At 60.5% G+C, this 18,389-nt stretch overlaps 6 protein-coding genes across 6 annotated transcripts; 2 read left to right on the top strand and 4 right to left on the bottom strand.

The window, feature by feature from the left end:
• Nucleotides 1–80: 80 nt before the first annotated feature.
• DCS_06381 (uncharacterized protein) lies at nt 81–2,667 on the top strand (the record flags this gene model as incomplete). Its single annotated transcript, XM_040803671.1, has 2 exons — nt 81–1,674; nt 1,730–2,667. The coding sequence occupies 2 exons, from the start codon at nt 81–83 to the stop codon at nt 2,665–2,667; spliced, it is 2,532 nt and encodes an 843-aa protein (XP_040653775.1).
• Nucleotides 2,668–3,073: 406 nt separating this feature from the next.
• On the bottom strand, nt 3,074–5,143 carry DCS_06380 (uncharacterized protein; the record flags this gene model as incomplete). The annotated part of the gene is made up of 1 exon (XM_040803670.1): nt 3,074–5,143. One exon carries the CDS (start codon nt 5,141–5,143, stop codon nt 3,074–3,076), a length of 2,070 nt encoding a protein of 689 aa, XP_040653774.1.
• Nucleotides 5,144–6,277: 1,134 nt separating this feature from the next.
• On the bottom strand, nt 6,278–8,023 carry DCS_06379 (uncharacterized protein; the record flags this gene model as incomplete). The annotated part of the gene is made up of 3 exons (XM_040803669.1): nt 6,278–7,177; nt 7,266–7,760; nt 7,817–8,023. 3 exons carry the CDS (start codon nt 8,021–8,023, stop codon nt 6,278–6,280), a joined length of 1,602 nt encoding a protein of 533 aa, XP_040653773.1.
• A 2,827-nt stretch (nt 8,024–10,850) lies between these two features.
• Nucleotides 10,851–11,237, bottom strand: DCS_06378 (uncharacterized protein; the record flags this gene model as incomplete). Its single annotated transcript, XM_040803668.1, has 1 exon — nt 10,851–11,237. The coding sequence occupies one exon, from the start codon at nt 11,235–11,237 to the stop codon at nt 10,851–10,853; it is 387 nt and encodes a 128-aa protein (XP_040653772.1).
• A 2,173-nt stretch (nt 11,238–13,410) lies between these two features.
• Nucleotides 13,411–14,382, top strand: DCS_06377 (uncharacterized protein; the record flags this gene model as incomplete). The annotated part of the gene is made up of 1 exon (XM_040803667.1): nt 13,411–14,382. One exon carries the CDS (start codon nt 13,411–13,413, stop codon nt 14,380–14,382), a length of 972 nt encoding a protein of 323 aa, XP_040653771.1.
• Nucleotides 14,383–16,402: 2,020 nt separating this feature from the next.
• Nucleotides 16,403–18,205, bottom strand: DCS_06376 (glycosyl hydrolase; the record flags this gene model as incomplete). The annotated part of the gene is made up of 1 exon (XM_040803666.1): nt 16,403–18,205. One exon carries the CDS (start codon nt 18,203–18,205, stop codon nt 16,403–16,405), a length of 1,803 nt encoding a protein of 600 aa, XP_040653770.1.
• Between the last annotated feature and the right edge of the window lie 184 nt (nt 18,206–18,389).

Here is an 18,389-nt window from a genome sequence, read left to right as displayed (position 1 = left end):
CCGCCGCCGCCGCGAGACCTGGTCGCTTGACCGAGACCGACTTGGTGGCCGGGCAGGCACTGCGGCCAAGACAAGACAGCATGGAGGCCGACGCCACGCCCCCTTTTCCCCCGCGTCACCGCCACGGCCAGCATCACCAGCATCACCAGCGCTCGCACCATCATCGCCACCAGCACCACCAGCACCACCAGCACCACCAGCACCACCAGCACCACCAGCACCACCATCACCCCCAGCACCCTCGCGAGGGCGCCCGCCGCCGACCCAGGCTGCAGCCCGCATCCGCCGGCCCCGAGCTCATATCGAGCCTCATCACCTCCCTGAGCGGCATCTCTCACCTCGACGGCCCCGCCGCCGCCTCCCTCCCCGCCTCCCCAGACGTCGTCCGCTCGGCCACCTCCTCCTGCGGCAGCTTCGGCGTCGACTACGGCGCCTACAACCGGCCTGCCCTCGACCACCATGATCCGCTCGACCCCGTCTGCCTCGACGAGCTCGCAGCCAGCGCCCCCGTCGTCCGCACAACCAAGCATCCCGCCGCCGCCTCGCTCCTGACGGCCGTCAAGAGATCTCCCCGTCTGGGCTCGAGCCGCGACGGCGCCACCGCCGGCCTGCGCTCTTTCATCATCGCCAGCGGTGCCAGCGGACCTTCGTGCTCGGCCTCCCCCATCTCCTCCGAGAATGACGACGGTCGGGCCGTCGGTAACGTCTCCATGGAACACCCCGACGACGACGACCGAGGAGCTTGTCGCCCCTTCGAGACCTGCGCGAGGAGGGTCAACGGCGCCGGAAGAGGCCTCGCCTGTGCCGCCTCTGGGGAGCGCCTCTCGGCCTCGAGCAGCATGCGCAGCGTCAACGTCCCCGCCACGCCTGTCGGAGACGCCTGCCTCGCCGAGAGGTCCATCGCGGAGGAGCCCAACGTGGGCAGCCCGAGCCCGATTCCCGACCGTGACTCGAGCCTGAGGCAGAAGAGGACCTCGCACCGCAGACGGGACGGCACCCGACGGACGAAGCGGGATGCCGATGCGACCCTTCCCGTCGTCGACGATCGGGCTGTCAGAACGCGCCACGCCTCCTCCGACCTCGATCTCGACCTTGGCGTCCGCTCCTTTCTGCTCGGTCCCGACGAGTGTGCGACGCCGCCGCCGCCAAAGAGCCCCGGGGAGCGACGGTGTGATCGTCGTGCCGTCGGGAGGGACGGATGCGATGACGACGGCGCTCCGTACCCGTCCGTCTCGAGCGGTCGCCGACGTGAGGACCCGAGCAGCAGCCGTCTGAGCCCGGTTCCGAAGGAGGCTCTCAAGATGAAGCGGAGCAGCTCCCGCCTGAAGCGCCTCTCCGCTGGCGGCCTGACACCCCTGACGCCGTCCGGCCACGAACGACCTGCCTCGGCCGACTCGGTTGACGACGCCGTCGAGTCCTACCTCTGCTCGCCGAGCCTCTCCCAGAAGATTCAACACCCCCAGACCGGCCGCGTCATCTCCTTCTCCGAGGTCGGCGACCCCAACGGATCCGCCGTCTTCTGCTGCGTCGGCATGGGCCTCACGAGATACGTCACCGCCTTCTACGACGAGCTCGCCGTGACGCTGCGCCTCCGGCTCATCACCCCGGACCGGCCCGGCGTCGGCGACAGCGAGCCGTACTCGGACGGCACCGCCACCCCTCTCAGCTGGCCAGGTAAGCAAGCAGCGCTCCGACAAAGGCGAAAGCAAGGCCGGCTAACGCGCGACAGACGACGTCTACGCCATCTGCCAGGCGCTCGGCATCACCAAGTTTTCGCTCCTCGCCCACTCGGCCGGTGCCATATACGCGCTCGCGACGGCTCTGCGCATGCCCCAGCACATCCGCGGCCGGATTCACCTCCTCGCCCCCTGGATACCGCCGTCCCAGATGAACGTTTTCGGAACGTCGGCGACGTCGCCGCCGACGAACGCCATCCCGACCTCGCAGAAGATCCTCCGCGCGCTGCCCACGCCCTTCCTCAAGGCCGCCAACTCGAGCTTCATGACGGCGACAAGCAGCTCCATCACGAGCTCGCTGCCCAAGAACCCCCGCCGCGGCAAGCGGAGGACCCTGCAGGCCAAGGACGCCCCCGCGCCGGGCCGCAACCTGACGCCCGTGCCCGACAAGGAAAAGGCCGGGACGGTGCCGAACGAGGACGGGACCGTCGCGTCGCCGAGCCCGACCGAGACCCTGGACCGCATGTCGCCGCCCCGTCCCGTCACTGGCTCCTCGGCCGACTTCGCCACCCGCGCCGACGGCACCGTCGATAGGGAGCGGCAAAAGACATACGACACCCGCCTCACCCACGCCATCTGGGAGCTCGCCACGACGGGAGCCAACCCGGCCGTCGACCTGCTCGTCTGCCTCGAGCGCCGGCACACCATCGGCTTCCGCTACGTCGACATCACCCGCCCCGTCGTCATCCACCACGGCAGCCGCGACTCGCGCGTGCCGGTCGATAACGTCAAGTGGCTGGCCAAGACGATGCGGAGGTGCGAGGTGCGACTGCTCGAGGGTGAGGGCCACGGCCTCATGGCGAGCGCCGCCGTCATGGGATCCGTCCTGACGGAGATGAGCAAGGAGTGGGAGGACTGGATGCGCGCCACGGGCGCCGACAAGAGGCAGGAAAAGGCGCGGACACGCCGAGGGACGCTCGTCGGAAGGTGAGGAGCCGACCGGGAGAACGGGTCATGATGATACCCCTGGACACCCGCCGTCTTGTCTGTTCGATACCAGCACCCAGCGCGGACCGCATGCCGCGTTTCTCCGTTCCGTCACCGCGGGGGCGAGCGTGGCGGATGGAGGACGGATCGGATACGACGTTGATTTTGCCGCCGCTCGCGCGCCAGCTTTTGTATGAATTTCTACGCATAGGACGACAACATGCTGGACTGTGCGCCCGAGTGTATAGACTTGATTCATGCAACGTACCCATCATCCATGCAGACATATTGCCTTGGTCACCCCGGGCAGGTCATGACATCACTCATGGCCCCCCTTGCGCGCAGGCACCGCGTACCCGACGCAGGCGAGCGCCGAGTGCCAGGTTGCGACGTGGCACAACCGCACTCGCTCACTCGGACGTCAGGGCGCGGGTCCAGTCAAACTTGCGCCATGACTTCTTCCAAGGCTCCAGCCGGGGGTCGGCCCGTGACCAGCGGCCCTGTTTCTTGGCGAGATGCGGCTCGGCACCGACGATGGAGGCGACGACCTCGCGGGCGAACAGGTCGCCGCGGGGCCACCGATCGGCGTTCTCGACGACGTGACCGAGCCCGCCGTCGAGGGAGAACCAGACGTGAAAGTAGGGCATCTCCTTGGCGATGCTGCGGCGGAAGGCCATGCGACCGAGGCCGTCGCGGGCGCGGGCGGCCGTGTCGATGACCTTTTTGTGCTGCGACCACTCTTCGTCGGATGAGAGAAAGGCTTCGCGGAAGAAGGCCGGCGCGGTGGCGCCCTCCTCGTACGGGATCGGGACGGCGACCATGGCGGCGTGGAGGTGACGGCGCGGCGCCGCGGCATTTTCGTAGAAGAGGACATCGCGACCCTGCTCGTGATACATGCGGGTGAGGCACTTCATGAAGTTCCGCACCTCCTCCCACTCGTCGTCGTCGCACTCGAGGAGGTTGCGCCTGTGGGCGAGCGGTACGATGACGGCGCCGCCCTCGCCGAGCTCCGGCTCGGTTGCGAGCGTGAGGAAGACGCGGGTGCCGAGGGAGACGACGGGCGCCAGCGGAGGCCGTCCCGTGTCCTCGTGGTGGCACAGCGGGCAGCTGTCGAGGACGCGGTTGAGCCGCTGGAACTCGTTGACGGCCATGTTCTTGAGGTTAGCCTCGCTCTTATGGACGCGTCGAGCGAGCTTCTCGGCGTTTTCGTCCATGTACTCGAGGTTATCGTCGTACTTGGCGTCCTTGGCGATGCGTTCGGCGAGACGCATGCCCTCGCCGCCGGCCTGGCCCTTGGTCCGGCGCTCCTCGCGCACCATGTCGTCGATCGACATGTCTGCGTTCTCCTCGACCGCGCCCCGACCGCGGCCGCGCTGCGTCGTCACCGCCTTGACCTCCGCACGGGTGCCCGCGAGCTGGCGGTTGTCCATGACGCCGAGGACGACGGCCTGGGGCGTCGGGTGCGCCGCAGCGGCGGCGGCCGCCTCGTTGTACTCCTGCTCCAGCTGGGCTGCGTTGGGCGCTTTCCGGAGCTTCGCCTTCATCATCTGGGCGCGGAGCCTGTTGAGGGCGGTCGGGTCCATGGGGGCTCTCGCCGCCGGCAGGACGGTTCCCTGCTCCGGCTCGGGGGTCGGTTCCTTGGTTCGCCGCCGTTCGCGGTAGAGGTCGCCCGTAGGCTTCTCTCGTTCCCTGTAGCCATGGCCGTACAGCTTCCTCCTCTCCAGCTCATTCTTCTCCTCGCGAGCGTCGTCAAAGTCTTGGAGGCTTCCGAACCGCTCGAGAGCGACGGCATCGACCGACCTCCCCGACTCTTCGGCCGCGGTGTAGACGGCCTTGAGCTTCGTCATGCGCCAAGAGGAGCCCTCGTCGCCGAAGAGGTAGTCGACGCTGCGCTCGGCCGGCACGGCGTCGGCATCAGCATCGAGCACGGCGTCAGGAAGGGATTGGCCATCGTTGAGCGCCTGCAGATGGCCGGAATTGAGCTCGCGTGAGTGGATCATCCGCTTGGGCGCTTCCTTGGGCGGGGGTGTTGTGTCGCGAGCGGGTCGGTGGACGTGTTCGACCTCGAGTGCTGAGGGCGCCGTCATCCAGGCGTCGCGTTCGAGATGCTGAGGCGCTTCGCTTCGATCGTCTCGGCCCGCATTCTCCTCAGGCTTGGATCGAGCGTCGTAGTCGGTTCGGGAGCGTCCCGACTGTTGATGGCGGTCGCCTTCGGTGTCGTCGCGCGAATGACGGCTTCGTTTGTGCCGGTGACCACTGTCCTCGTCAACTCTGTGCTTACGATTCCTTTCTTCATCTCTGCCTTTGTGTTCGTGTCTGTGTTCGTGTCTGTGGTGGTGGTGGTGGGATCGACTGTCGTCATGTCGGTGGCCATGACGGTGCTTGTGATGTTTTCGCCGCTCGTCGCCGTCTCGTTCTGCCCTCTCCCTCTCGGCCTTTTCTGCCGCTAGAGACTTTTCGAACTCTTCGAGCCCATCCATGGTCGATTGCTTTTGATCGGCCGGGAGTGCTGAGGTTTGTGGTGGATGAATCAGGATGTTGGAGAGTAAGTATGATGCAACTCTCAACGAGCTGCAAGCTACAATGAATGTGTAGTCAGCACTTGAGGATTTGAGCGGGGCAAAGTATTATCTGGCAGAAGTCACTCTCCTTACCAATGACGCTGGGAAGCTACTTGACTGGCGATAAAGATGTGAATTCCAATTCTGTACAAGTACAGTACAAGTAGCATGTACATGTACTGTAGATGTACAGGCATGTTCTTAGTTTTGTACTGTACTTAATTACAGTGCTTACTGTACAGTACAGTACAGTACATGTACGAAGCACTCCGCAAGTACTTCGTGCATGTGGGTGGTAGGCCTTGGTATCTACAGTACTGTAGTGTGTGGAGTACACCGACTTGTGCATGTACTTAGGCATATTCATACCTACTTAGTACTCCGTACTCCGTATTATATTACTGTTACTCTGGGTACTCCGTACCGTGCTGTAATATTATTAGGCACTCCGTTCACTGTACTACTTCGTACAGTAAGTAACCAGTTCATGAAATTGCCTGTCAGAGCAGTTGGAATTTTGGCCTTTATTTCGTACTACTTCGGTGCTGCAGCACAAGCACGCGTCCCTGCTGGTACTTCAGCTCTTGCTCAGTACGGAGTATATGTTCTTGATTAGTACTATTAGTACTTGGACACAGTACAGCACATAGCTAGTTAATACCAATCCCGGACTGTCCTCTACTACCCGTACAGTATTTGTAGGTATCAAACTATTTGTTCACTTACACGTGAGCTCCTGGCTCAGCCAACGCCTGTTTCCCTGGATCCTCCATCATTTTCCCTCTCCATGCCAACCAACGCCAAAGGTAGTCTATCCGTTCCACATGAAAACTTTTGTCCGTATCGATTTGGATAATGGACCAGGAAGAGGTAGTAGAGAGTCGGAACCCTTTTGTTGCGCCGCACACCCCCCAACGAATTTCAGGCGTTCATGGAGTGTCTCGAGCACTCGGTCGATAAAATAAGGCGCTTTCTACAGAGAAAATGCAAAGGAGCAACACCGGCAAGGCGAGAGAGCGAAAAAGTAGCAAAGACGACACGCGTGGCTGGTCCTTAATGAGGCAGCGGTGATCGAGACTCTTCACCTTCGTGTCCCCTTTCGTGTTCCCTTTCGTGTCCCATGCCGTCTCCAATTTCGCCCATGTCGTCTCCTCCTTGCTCCGGCTCTACGGGGTACAGATGACGGCGAGATACGTAGAACGGCACCGGGCGTTCCTGCCCTTGACCGTCTCCGGACGAGGCCGTATCGTTGCTCTGAAAAAGATAAACGAGCGTGTAGTCTTCCTCCTCCGATCGGCGGTAATTGGAGGGGTACTTCTTGCGAGATTCGCCACGGAAACGGCTCCCCTCACAGCCGATGGCATAGGGGTTGTTTTGACATATCGTGGCGGGCGCTATGTAGCGCTGCGAGTTGTCCGGGCACGAACATGCCCCCGGCACTTTCGGTGCCGGTCTCGACGCGGGTGTCGGCCTCCATGCGGGTGCGGGTGCCGGCCTCCATGCGGGTGCGGGTGCCGGCCTCCAGGCGGGTGCGGGTGCCGGTCTCCAGGCGGGTGCGGGTGCCGGTCTCCAGGCGGGTGCGGGTGCCGGTCTCCATGCGGGTGCCGGTCTCCGTGCTGGTGCGGGCGCCGGTCTCCATGCAGGAGCGGGTGCGGGCGCGGGCGCGGGTGCGGATGAGGATGCCGGTCGCGGATTGTTCGGAGCTGCGCCCGGTCCGTCGACGCGCAAACCTGTCCTCGGTTGGTCAGAGCCACCTTGGCGGACGCGTTTCAGGGCGACCTGTCGCATCGTCCGCACCTGACTCTCGTCAAAGTCATAGCGACGGCCCATGTTTCGGCTGCGTGGACGTGTCAGCGAACACGCGGCATGCTGGTTGGCAGGGGCAGGGGCAGGAGCAGGCGCTGGGGACGGGACGGGGACGGGAGTGATGGAGAGGTACGCACCCGATGGGAGCTGTCATCATGTTGTACGTTCCCTTTTTCGTGAGTCCGCCGCGCCAGTGTGGCTGGCCCAGCCAGTGACCGCATTCGTGGCAGCTCACGGAGACCCATTCAGTCTCCTTGAGGTATCCACGCCGGGCCAGGCCGGTGTGAGCTTCGTGGAGGTCCCGGGAGAAGAACCGGGTGACGCCGCTCCAGAGGTCGGACAGGATCCCGCTGCCGGATCCGAGACGGGCAGGGGGGTTGGCGGCCGGCTGATTATCGTCCCCTTCGTCCATGCCGGGAAGGGTGTCCATGGCGACGGTGCAGCCGTCGAGGTTGCCGAGCATGTTGGCGTCGTAGGCGTAGGGGTTGGCGTCCCAGGACAGGCCCTTGGCACCGTCTCCCTGGTTATTGGGCAGGTAGAGGAAGTTGAGGACCCTCGCGTCGCCGACGTAGAAGCCGCGCTTCAGCTCGTCGGTCCCCCATCTGTCGCCGACGTTTGTTCGGCCGCATCGCTCGTCCGTGACCCACTCGACGAGCAGGATGTCGAACCAGATTTTGGCCATGGCTAACTTTTCGTTCATGATGTCCACCTGCCTGCTGACAGACTCTTTCTAGGCAACGTTAGTCTTGCGCTCGTCGACGGGTAGGTGGATGGATCGAGTCGTACACTGGCACAACGGAATCCTTCGACGCAGCACAGGTGGGCAACGATGTAGAGCTTGACCCAGCTGTTGTCGTCCGGGATGACATCTCGCTTCACGATGACCGGCAGCTCGGCGGTGGAGTTGACGTGGTCGTAGGAAGCGGCGCTGACGAGGCTAACCGCGGTCCCCGTGGCCCAGAGGGCGGCGATGGCGAAGCGTCGGAGTGCCATTGCAAAGGCCACCAACGTTGCTCAAGGGTCTTTGGCTTCAGGGTTGGGACAGGACGGACGGAGCAGGATCGAGGGGAAGCGGTGGGGGAAGGAAGAACTTGCGGCCGGTTGGGCGTGCCGGCTATTAATATGCCCAAGAAGGCCTCTTGGACCTCGGGGAGTGCAATTGCAGTGCTACCACCATGCGAATGCCATGCGAATGCCATGCGAATGCTGGACAACCACCATGCTAACCCGATGCTAAGACTCTGCTAATACCATACTATTCCTATGCTATTCCTATGCTATTCCTTTGCTAATACTATGGTAATACTATGCTAGTACTATGCTGACACTATGCTGATACCATGCTACTGCTGTGCCGATGCCACCCCAACGCCATGGCCATGCTATGTCTGTTCGTCTCTCGGTGTTGCCAAAGGGAGGACGCATAAACGTCGACGCAGCGTGCGAAGGGCAGGTTCATGCTGCGACGCAGGCCCGACGGTGGTGTTGGCGGCGAGCAGCGTTAGCACGGTATGCAGCATCAGCCTAGTCCAGTCTTGGGACCGGCGACTCGGGATTGATTCAGCAAGCGGCCGTCGGTGTTGGATGCTCGCTCGACATCAAGGAGTTCGTTTCGGCATTGATGCACTATTAGTTCTTTTTACGCCTGCAGCGACCAGTGGAGCCAGTACCGATACAGCGCAAGAGAGTACTTGCCATCCCCCGCCGCTATCATGACCGGGCGCCGTCAACCCGACACAGGGACCTCCGGTGTGGGGTCGGCAGAGTCGTTGCGCGTTGGCAAGGCAAGGCAAGTACAAGTACGTGCTTGGTACGGAGCCCTTGCCGCAGGTACCGCAGATGTGCACGTCACTTCAAGTGCATGTACTTACTGGATGCCTTTGCAGTCTGCGCACGCACTTGGGTACCAGCGCATGTGCTTCGAGCACTACAGTCTTGGTGCTGTACACCTCTTACTTACTGTATGGGCGTTCCTGTAACTCCGTACAAGGGCAATGCTTGCGCTGATTCGTCGCCTCTTGTCATGAGGAACTGGTCCGCACTGGTGATACGAGCAGGCAGGAGTCGCACATTTGAATCTGTACGCGAGTCGGTAGCGGCACCCGACGTCGTCGCCACGAGATGTACCCAAGTACGAAGTGTTCTTAATTACTTACTCATCATGTTTGGCATACACCGTGCAGGCGCGGACTCGGTACTAGGCACGAAGTATTCATTCATAGGTACCGAACTTTGACCCCAATACCTTCAGCACCTGGGCAAATGCACCCCTACGCCCTACTGCTGCAGGTACACAATGCCACCATTTTAGTGCACTAGTTTCAAAGACTGCACTGTGAAGAGTACAGTACATGAACCTGGATAGTGGACGAAGCAGTACCTGTAGTAGTCGTGCATGTAGGTGCAAGTGCTCGTCGTTGCGACGTCGAGATCCTGTGTCACATTTCGTGTGGACGCTCGTACCGATATTCGTCCGTTCTCGATGCAGCAACATTCCATGCCGTTGATTCGAAGCAATCAACACATGTACGCGATACGGGAACTTGCCAAGCAATACTCGTGCTGGTCGAGAAGTGGACATGAGACGGTCTGTCGGGCTGGAGTACAAATCAACTGGTAGGTACAATGCAAGCACCATCGTTGGCGGGTGATGGGTGTCCATTAGGTACCTAGTACTTGGTACTCGCAAGGTGCAAGTGCCTTTGTTAGTACTCTGTACTGCACATGCGGCACCTACTCGCCGAAACGGAGCATGTACATGTAAGTACATGTAGTTGTATTAAGTACATGTACGGAGGAGTACGGAGTAAGTACGGAGTAAGTATGTCGGCCAGATTGAACGGCTGGCCGCCGTGGTAGTGCAAGTACATGGAACGGCTCAGGGGGTTCTTCAGTGCAAGCGGATCACCATGGTTCTGTGGGTCGCCGGGACTCTCTCCGTCACACCCGATGCAGGTACAAGTACCTACTGTACTTACTGTACCTAAGTACTTACTAACTCAGTACTCCGTACTCCGGACAACTTACTCCGTACAGTAATACACATTTGCTCCTTAGGTACCCCATATGCTCCATAGTTAACTCCAGGTTCTTGTACTCCGTACGAAGTACTCAGTACTTGTACTTATACTTGTACCTACTAGGTCATGCTTGTATGTTCTCAGCTAACGGTACTGGAAGCGAGGCGCACTCGCATGCTTGCTCAGGCTACCGCAGTGCTTGTCCGTACCGAATCCGCGGCTGCACTTCATTGCTGACTTACTCGTCATACTCCGTACCGCTGCTGGCGGAGTGATAACTAGCAAGCACCCGCTTCATGTGCTTGCGTGCAAGAGGCAGGCGTCAGGGGCCGTCGGACGCAAGTACTTCGTCCCGTGCCTCCGTTGCTCGCAGGTGATGAATGCCATCACCATGCCAGTCTTCACACTTCACACTGTACCGCGTGCCCATCCATGTGGATGCTGCCGAGTACGGTGTCTGCTCTATGTGCACAAAAAGTGTTCTTACTCATGCATGCTCTTACACGTACGTGCACTTGCGTCATGATGTGCATATTCCGGCCGTTCGAGTATTGTAGACACTTCATTCGAGACGGGCTCAAGTCGGCATGGTGAATGTGTCCAGCGTGCCACGGGAAGCAGCGAGGCCAAGGTGTAGCACAGCGTACACGCACATGAGTGCACGTAGGGCCATAAGTGCAGTGCCCCGGCAGCAACGAGCGCCGTACCCCACGGCTACATGTGCGCACTGTGCTGACGAAGATCTGCCCACGTGCCACGTACGTGAACGGTGGCAATCCGAGCTTGAACGTGCCGGTACGTCAACGCATCACCGTCACAGTCACCGGCTTGAACCCGACGGAGACGTGAGCCGAAATGGACGCCAGCAGGCGTGAATGCTGTCCACGGGGGAGCCGCAACGTGAGACCGAGCCGAGGAGGTGACCTGGCCAAAACAGCGAACACGACGGCAGGCGAAAGCCAAAGGCTGACCTGGCAACAGTGCATCATGCGGCTTCGCTTGACTTTGAGGAGAGCAAGGTGAACATGGCCTCTGGAATGTGAGCCTGCCCGACGGAGGCCGAGGCGGAGGCGTTGTACCGACCGCGGTGCCCGCTTGATGGCAATGGAAGCCGATGGCCGACGTGATGACCCCCTCGCAAGGGCCGTCGTGACCACGACCGTACCGACGAGCCGAGGAAAGACCATGGCCTTTGCTTGGATGCTGCCGCTGCCGACCTGCTCGGTGCGATGGTCGCGCCCCTGTTCGTGCCGGGCCTCGATTGATGCACCTGGTCATGCGCCATCAACGAAACCATATCGCAACCATCAACCGCCCATCAACCACCCATCAACCGAACTGACGGGTGGACATCCGGGCGCTCGCTCCATCGGGTACGGTTCAAGCGCGTGTTGGAGTCCACGTGCAGGCCTGCGGAGCGAGAAAAGACCATGGCGCGCGGGTGCCTCAACCGGGACAGGACGTGTGCCGGCAGCTCGAGCGTGGACGAGCCTTGGCTTCGTATCCCAACGGAGCAGCCCAACGGAGCAGCCCTTCCTCCTTCGCCCCATCTTGCTCGTATGCGCTGCGGGCCACCAGGGAAGAGACCGGACACACCACGGCGTCGGCGTGTCGCCGAACCATTTGAACCTACACGCTGATCACCGCTGGTAGACACCCCTGCCCCTAGCTTCTCGTCCGAGGTAGGCGTGGTAACAGGCCACGGACGAACCCGACAAAGCCATCGTCACCCGTTCCTTTCTGCGCCATCTCAAACATGACCGGCGCCGTAGCCACTTCAGGCTTCTCCGCTCGCGTGCGCCATCCAGGGATGCGGGAGCGTCGGCATAATGCGTCGGAAACGAAACAAACGGGGAAGCAAACAAACTTGAACCCGTCGCGGTGGAGTTCGTCAAGCACCAGAATCGGCCGTGGCGACGACGTCGTTGGCGTCGTTTGTTTGGCACCTACGTTGCCTTCCCAAACGCTTGCCTTATCCCAGACAAAGCCGCGCAGCAAAAGAGGCACCAACTGCGCTTGGTTGGCCATCCTGCCTGATGGGTCTCTTCCTCCCATCGAGCTCTGGCGTCAGCTACGGCCCAAACCTTCCAATTCGAGACGGAGAAACGGCGAAACGGTGGCATCGGTTGGCAGCGAGCGGGGGAAACAGGGGCCGGGCGCAACACGAGGGCCAGCCCAGCGGCAGCGTGGCATGAAACCTTCTCCCCCAGAGCGTGCGAATAGGTCGTGGCGCGGACAAGCCGTCGGCGGGGTTCGACTGCGTCGAAGGGACCGGCTGGTGACAGTCTAGGCCAAGTGTCCTGGAATGAGAGTCAAAAAGCTTTGGCGGCGTTAACCTATCGTACCACCCACTCAACCTCCGACTCGCCCTCCAACCCGGCGCCTTCGCCGCCTGTCGAATTCCCCGCCCTACCAAGCTCGCTCCGTTGTTGGCATTTGTTTGCCGCGGCGGTCTCGCCTGCTTCCAGAATCGCCCTCCGTGGGGTACGGCAGCGGGCAATTCTCGCAACGGTTGGTCAGTCCATGCAGTTGCCAATCACCCTGCTTCCTCCCATCCATGCATCATACGCCGTCGCTCCGTCGAGAGTACCCCATGGTTCGCCGAATGCAGCAGTCGCGTTGACGTCTTGGCGGATGCTGAACCGAGCAGGGTCATCATGTTCTTCATCTGGCGCCCTGTGCATCCCTTCACTCGATTCGAACATGTGCTCGGCATCTCCTCGACGCACCACGTACCCGGGTATGCGAATCCGTGTCTGGCGGCACGAGGCAAACAAGGCAAGCCAGGGCAACAGTAGAAGCAGGTGTCGAAACAATCTTCGTCCCGAGCGGACAGAACCGTACCTGCAGCCAGGAGCCCCTGGGCCTGGGGAGCCGACCAGACGCCACGAGCACGACCCACCCGCCTAGAGAATGGCCGGGAAGTCCGGTTACACATCTAGGGTCTCCATCCAACTAACAAGCCCTATGGGCTGCAGAGTGGGCGTAGGCTGGGCGCAGGTAGGGGGGGAAACTACTGTTGAAACTCAGGAACGCCCACTGACGGGCGGAGGATGGCTGTGTGAAGACGGCAGGTTTCAGAACGGGAAGATGTCAAGCCATCCGTTAGCCAGATCCCCAAGTTTTTGGTCGAGAATTATCTATATAAGTCTCGAATGCATCCGACATTTGGCAATCGAAATCATCATCACACTCACACACACACACACTCACTCACTAGCACTCACTCACTTACACTCGCTCACTTACACTCGTTTACACAACCACAACAGCAACAGCAGAATCATTCTTTCTCATCGTCTTCATTTTGCCATCTATCTGCTCCAACAGCCATCCAACCCAAACGTATCTTCCATCACAATGAAGTTCACAACCGCCGTCGCCTTCGCTTCCGTCGCCTCCGCCGGCGTCATCGACAAGCGCTCCGTCGCCTCGGACGCCCTGACTGCCGTCCAAGCCAAGCTGTCGGCCCTCAACCAGCAAGTCAAATCCTTCAACGGCAATACCGCCCAGCTCCAAGCTGCCACCAACGACCTCTTGACCACCATGGAGAAGGCCGCGGCTGACGTCAAGAAGGGTGGGGCCTTGGGTCTCATGGACGCCATGGGCCTTCAAACAGTCACAACGAGCCTTCAGACGGTTGGCACCGAGCTGCAGTCCTCGATGAAGGCCCAGAAGCCGGCTTTCCAGAAGGCTGGTGCTTGCGCCAGCATCCGCCAGTCGCTCGTCAAGCTCAGCACCGACTCCCAGGCTCTCACCGATGCCGTCATCAGCCAGGTGGACGGGTCACTCAAGGCGATCGCCCAGAAGAGCTCTGCTGGTCTCTCCGACACCCTGAAAGCATCCAATGCAGAGTTTGCCCCAGACAAGTGCGTCGATGCGAAGACGGCCGCCTCGGGTCCCAATTCGGGTGCTGCTTCGGGTCCCGCTTCGGGTCCCGCTTCGGGTCCCGCTTCGGGTCCCGCTTCGGGTGCCTCGTCGGGTGCCAACTCAGGCACTGCCTCTACTGGCTCGGCCGTCGCTTTGAGCGACGCTGAAGATGCAGCTTTGGATGCCGACGACGAGATTTCCTCCAATTCTATCACGGGCGGTGCTACCGCCAAGGCCGGTACTACTACCGGTGGCTCTTCCCAGTCCACCTCCGGCGGCATGTCGTCTTCATCTTCCATGACTAGTGGCTCTACTGGCGGCTCTTCCAGCACTCTTAGCGGTAACGGTGTTGGCACTGACACGCCACCCCCCGCACCCGCCGTCACACCTCCGGCCCCTGCCTCTTCTGGAGGCGGCAACTTCCTCACCACCCTCCTCGGACTTTTCACCTCTTTATTCTAAGTTTTTTTTTTACCTCTTTGCTTCTAATATCAGTAAACCAATTGAGGCATGGGTTTTTTTTTCTTTTTTCTTTTCTCTTCTCATTTGGAGTTGGGGGTTGTACTTTGACCAGGTTTTTGGCAAGCACCTCATTACATTCATTGATAGGCAGCGAGTGTATCTAGACATGTATAGTTTTTCTTTCAGCAATGCACACGATTTCAATTCAGTCAATTCGTTTAAGACCTCTTTGCTAGGTGACTGTCGTGCTTTCGCTGATTAGAACGTCCCGAGCGGCCGTCTCTGGAGTCGAATAGCCACTTGCTTATCCCATCGACGTGCTCAAACCAATTGACCGTTCATGCGCAGGAAACCGTCGATTGCATCAAGCAGAACCGCAAGAGAGGGGTCGTATCCCACGTCAACGCGGAGACGATAGGTATCTGCACCGCATCGTCCTTGTCGGCGATGTGACATCGGGATGGAGGAGATGGTTGAGCGATACAGATTGACCATGGGTATCACTTGTGCTGGCAGTCATGAAGAGAAGTACGCAATTGGTCTTTGCATTGCTCCTAACCGTGGCCTTCTCCTGCCACAGCTCTCTCCACCACGCCGTTGCCGTTGCCGACACAAATGCAAAGCACAATACTGTTGATCAGTCGGATGCATCAGTTGGTGGTGGGTGCTCAGCACATGTTACTCCCTTGCTCGGAGCATCCGTACTTGGGCCGTGCCATTTTCGTGCAAATACTTGCGTGTACACCTACAATACTAGTAATTCCTTGTACACCTACTTACGTGTTCGTACTGTTCGTCAGTCTTTCGGTGATGGTGGGTACCGACGCTAGCATCGTGCTGCCGGCGTAACCGGCCGTCATCATCCTAGTGGGGCCGTTTCGAGATAAATGCCAAGTACCCACTACGGAGCACACTGGACTCCGTGCCGTGGTGGAAGTACAGCTACTTAAGTACGCAGTACTTGTACTCCGTATTGTACTTGCCACGAAGTTCTCCGTACTCCGTACCGTGATGACGCGTTTTCCGTACGGTGCCGTACAAGTAATGCACAACTAAGTAAGTACTAGGTACATGTGGGTGAACCAGTAAGTACTCCTGATCAGCACGATACTTACAGGTTACAGCAAGTGCTACTCCGTACCCAGCACCAAGTCCCTCGTACTATACAAGTGCTCTCCGCACTGTACGGAGTATACTTCCATGTGCGACAAGTACATGTACATGTACTCCCGTACTACATACTCGGGCACAACTACCTACTGTACATGCACATGTCCGGTACGGAGTATTACTCCGTAGGTACTCCGTATCTCTAGCCTTGTCGAGAACCGACACCGACGGCCAATCATCGTCATGCCTTGCCCAGGCTATGGAGTGGGTGCTCGTACCACCATCGTGATTCCATCGAATCGTCTGCGCTAGTCTCGCATTATCTGAACTTATTGAAATAGTATTCATATTTTATGCCCACTGCGGCGCTCTACTGGAAATACATCGCGTACGTGCGCTCAAGTACGCCGCTGTTCGCAGAGTCAACTGGCTCATCCTCGTGCGAGCAAGACAGGGACGGACCCACACGGATGGATGCCTTTTGGCTCCCATTCTTGCTGCTCGCCGAGCCATCGCACTGCACCACCCTGTTGCACGACGTTGCACCACATGTGTATACATGTATGTACGGCCGTATGCTTCGGCAGACGAAGAGAAAAAGAATAAAATGTGACATGATGAGAAAAAACTATGTAGAAGAAACAGAAAAAAAAGGGAAGACTGGGAGTGACAGTGAGGGTGCGCGAGAGTGCGAGGGACAAGAGAGCCAAGCCGGGACGAGGGGACGAGGGGGAAGCGGCCGAGGCGACCGTCTCCATCCTCGTCCTCGTCCTCGTCCTCGTCCTTTTCCGCTCCCGTGGCCTTGCCTCATCTTGGTGACGTTCATGGCATCGTGGTGCGGCCCGAGCCGACGTGACGCCAACGTGGCGTGGTGCGCATGCATGTCGTCCGTCCTCTTCGCCGGGCTCCCCTAGTCGCCTTGCTTGAACCTCCGGAGCGGGTGCGCCTCCGTTGTGAGCACCCAGTCGTCGAGGTTGATCAGCTCGGGCTCCGAGAAGATGAGGTAAAAGTACTTGAGCGTCTCGCCAAGCCAGTAGCTCTCCATGACGTCGATCTTGTCGGCCGCCTCGCCCTCATGGTGGTTGGCGTTGACGTTGGTCACGGCGCTGTGGCCCCGGCTCGTGCTCGTGAGGGCGTCGATCGACTCCCACATTTTCCATGCAATGTCCTGCCACTTCTTGTCGCCCGTGACGCGGTACATGACGAAGACGCTCTCGATGGCCTCGGGCCGCAGCACGTACCGGCCGTCGTTGATCTTGGAGATGCCCTTGGGCAGCTTGAACTGCTGCGCGAGCTCCGAGCCGGGCTTTCCCTCGGCCCGGTCGGCGTTGGCGGCGGCGACGGCGTCGTGCCACGTCGACTCCGACCACGGGCAGTTGTTTCGGTCCGCGCAGCGCGTGAGCTCGAGCACCTCGGGCATGACGCCCGACGGCAGGGCCGAGTAGGCCCAGACGCAGCCCTTGGTGATCTTCTCGGCGAGGGCGAGGTGGGACTCCTCCTTGAGGAGCTTGCTGCCGAGGGCGAGGACGCCGCCGAGGAAGCAGGTGAGGTGGCCCGAGCTCGGGACGAGGATGACCGAGGTGCCGTCGCTGTTGCGGTTCGCGTGCAGGACGCCCGAGAAGAGGATGTCGTCGTTTTCGGGCGTCATGGGCCGGAAGAAGAGGTACTCGTTCGAGGCCTTCATGCTCTCGAGGTACATCTCGACCCACTTGCCCGAGTCCTGGCCGAGGAGGGCGGCCGTCTTCAGCGGGCACTCGTAGGCGCTGTCCGACATGCCGCCGAGGGTGTAAAAGGAGCCCGAGTCGAAGTCCTCGTCGGCCGGGTTGATAAAGGCCGGCCAGAGGCCCGGCACCTTGGTGTACATCTGGGCCCGGTGGAGCAGCTGGGCGATGTTGTCGACGGCGTCGTGGTACTTGGGGTCGCCCGTGAGCAGGCTGAGCCGCGTGAACTCGAGGCTCAACGAGCCGATCTCGGCGAGCAGCGCCACCTGCGCCGCCGACTGGGACTGCTTCTGGGCCGCCTCCTTGAGCTCCCAGCGGAGCGAGGGCAGGTGGTTGGGCGTGTCGAAGGACATGTAGAGCATGTCGCCGACGTCGCGTGCCTTGAGGAGCATGCGCCGGTCGCCGCTGAGGTCGTGGGCGGCGAGGAGGCCGCCGAGGTAGCGGATCGTCGTCTCGAAGACGGAGATGCCGGGCGTGTTGGAGAAGGCGAACGAGATGTTCTTGTGGACGGCGGCGATGGCCTCTTCGAACTCAGGCTTCATGTCCATGATCCAGAGTGTGTCGAGCGCGTCGACGAGCGTCGCGCCCCAGCCGTTGAGCGAGTTTTTGGGCTGACCTGACACGGGCCCGACCTCGTCCCTCATCCAGGCGTGCTTGCGGTACGAGGTCCAGGCCTTGCTGAAGGCATCCTTGATGACGCCGCGCCGGCTCAGCCGGAGCTGCTTGTCCTGGTCCGACTCGGGCTCGAACTTGGCCTGCACGGGCGGCAGCGTCTTGGCCGTGCCCGTCGGCAGAGGCCGGAAGCTCGTGACGGGGAACTGGGGCTCGAGGTTGCGCCAGAAGAAGTCATCCTTGGGGAAGCTGCCCGAGTCGAGCTGGAGCTGGTCGAGCAGGCTCGACGGCAGCAGGCTGCTCGTGCCGTAGTTGCGCCAGAGGGAGATGAAGACGAAGAGGAGGATGCCGGTGAGGATGTATCTTCGAATGGCCCACATGATGACGGGCGGGCGGCCGGACGAGCCGACGGATTCGACGGGGGGGGGGGATGAAAGCCGCGAGAAGGAAAGGGAGGGAGGGCGCGTTCGCGTTCGGTGGCGAGTGGCAGTCGAGTCAAGGTCGCACGCGGGATCGACATCCTTCGCTCGCGAGACGAGTCTCCGTTCTATATAGTACCCAGAA

Source organism: Drechmeria coniospora, chromosome 03, assembly GCF_001625195.1.
Source record: "Drechmeria coniospora strain ARSEF 6962 chromosome 03, whole genome shotgun sequence".
NCBI classification, from domain to species: domain Eukaryota; kingdom Fungi; phylum Ascomycota; class Sordariomycetes; order Hypocreales; family Ophiocordycipitaceae; genus Drechmeria; species Drechmeria coniospora.
This window is presented reverse-complemented; position numbering and strand designations above follow the sequence as displayed.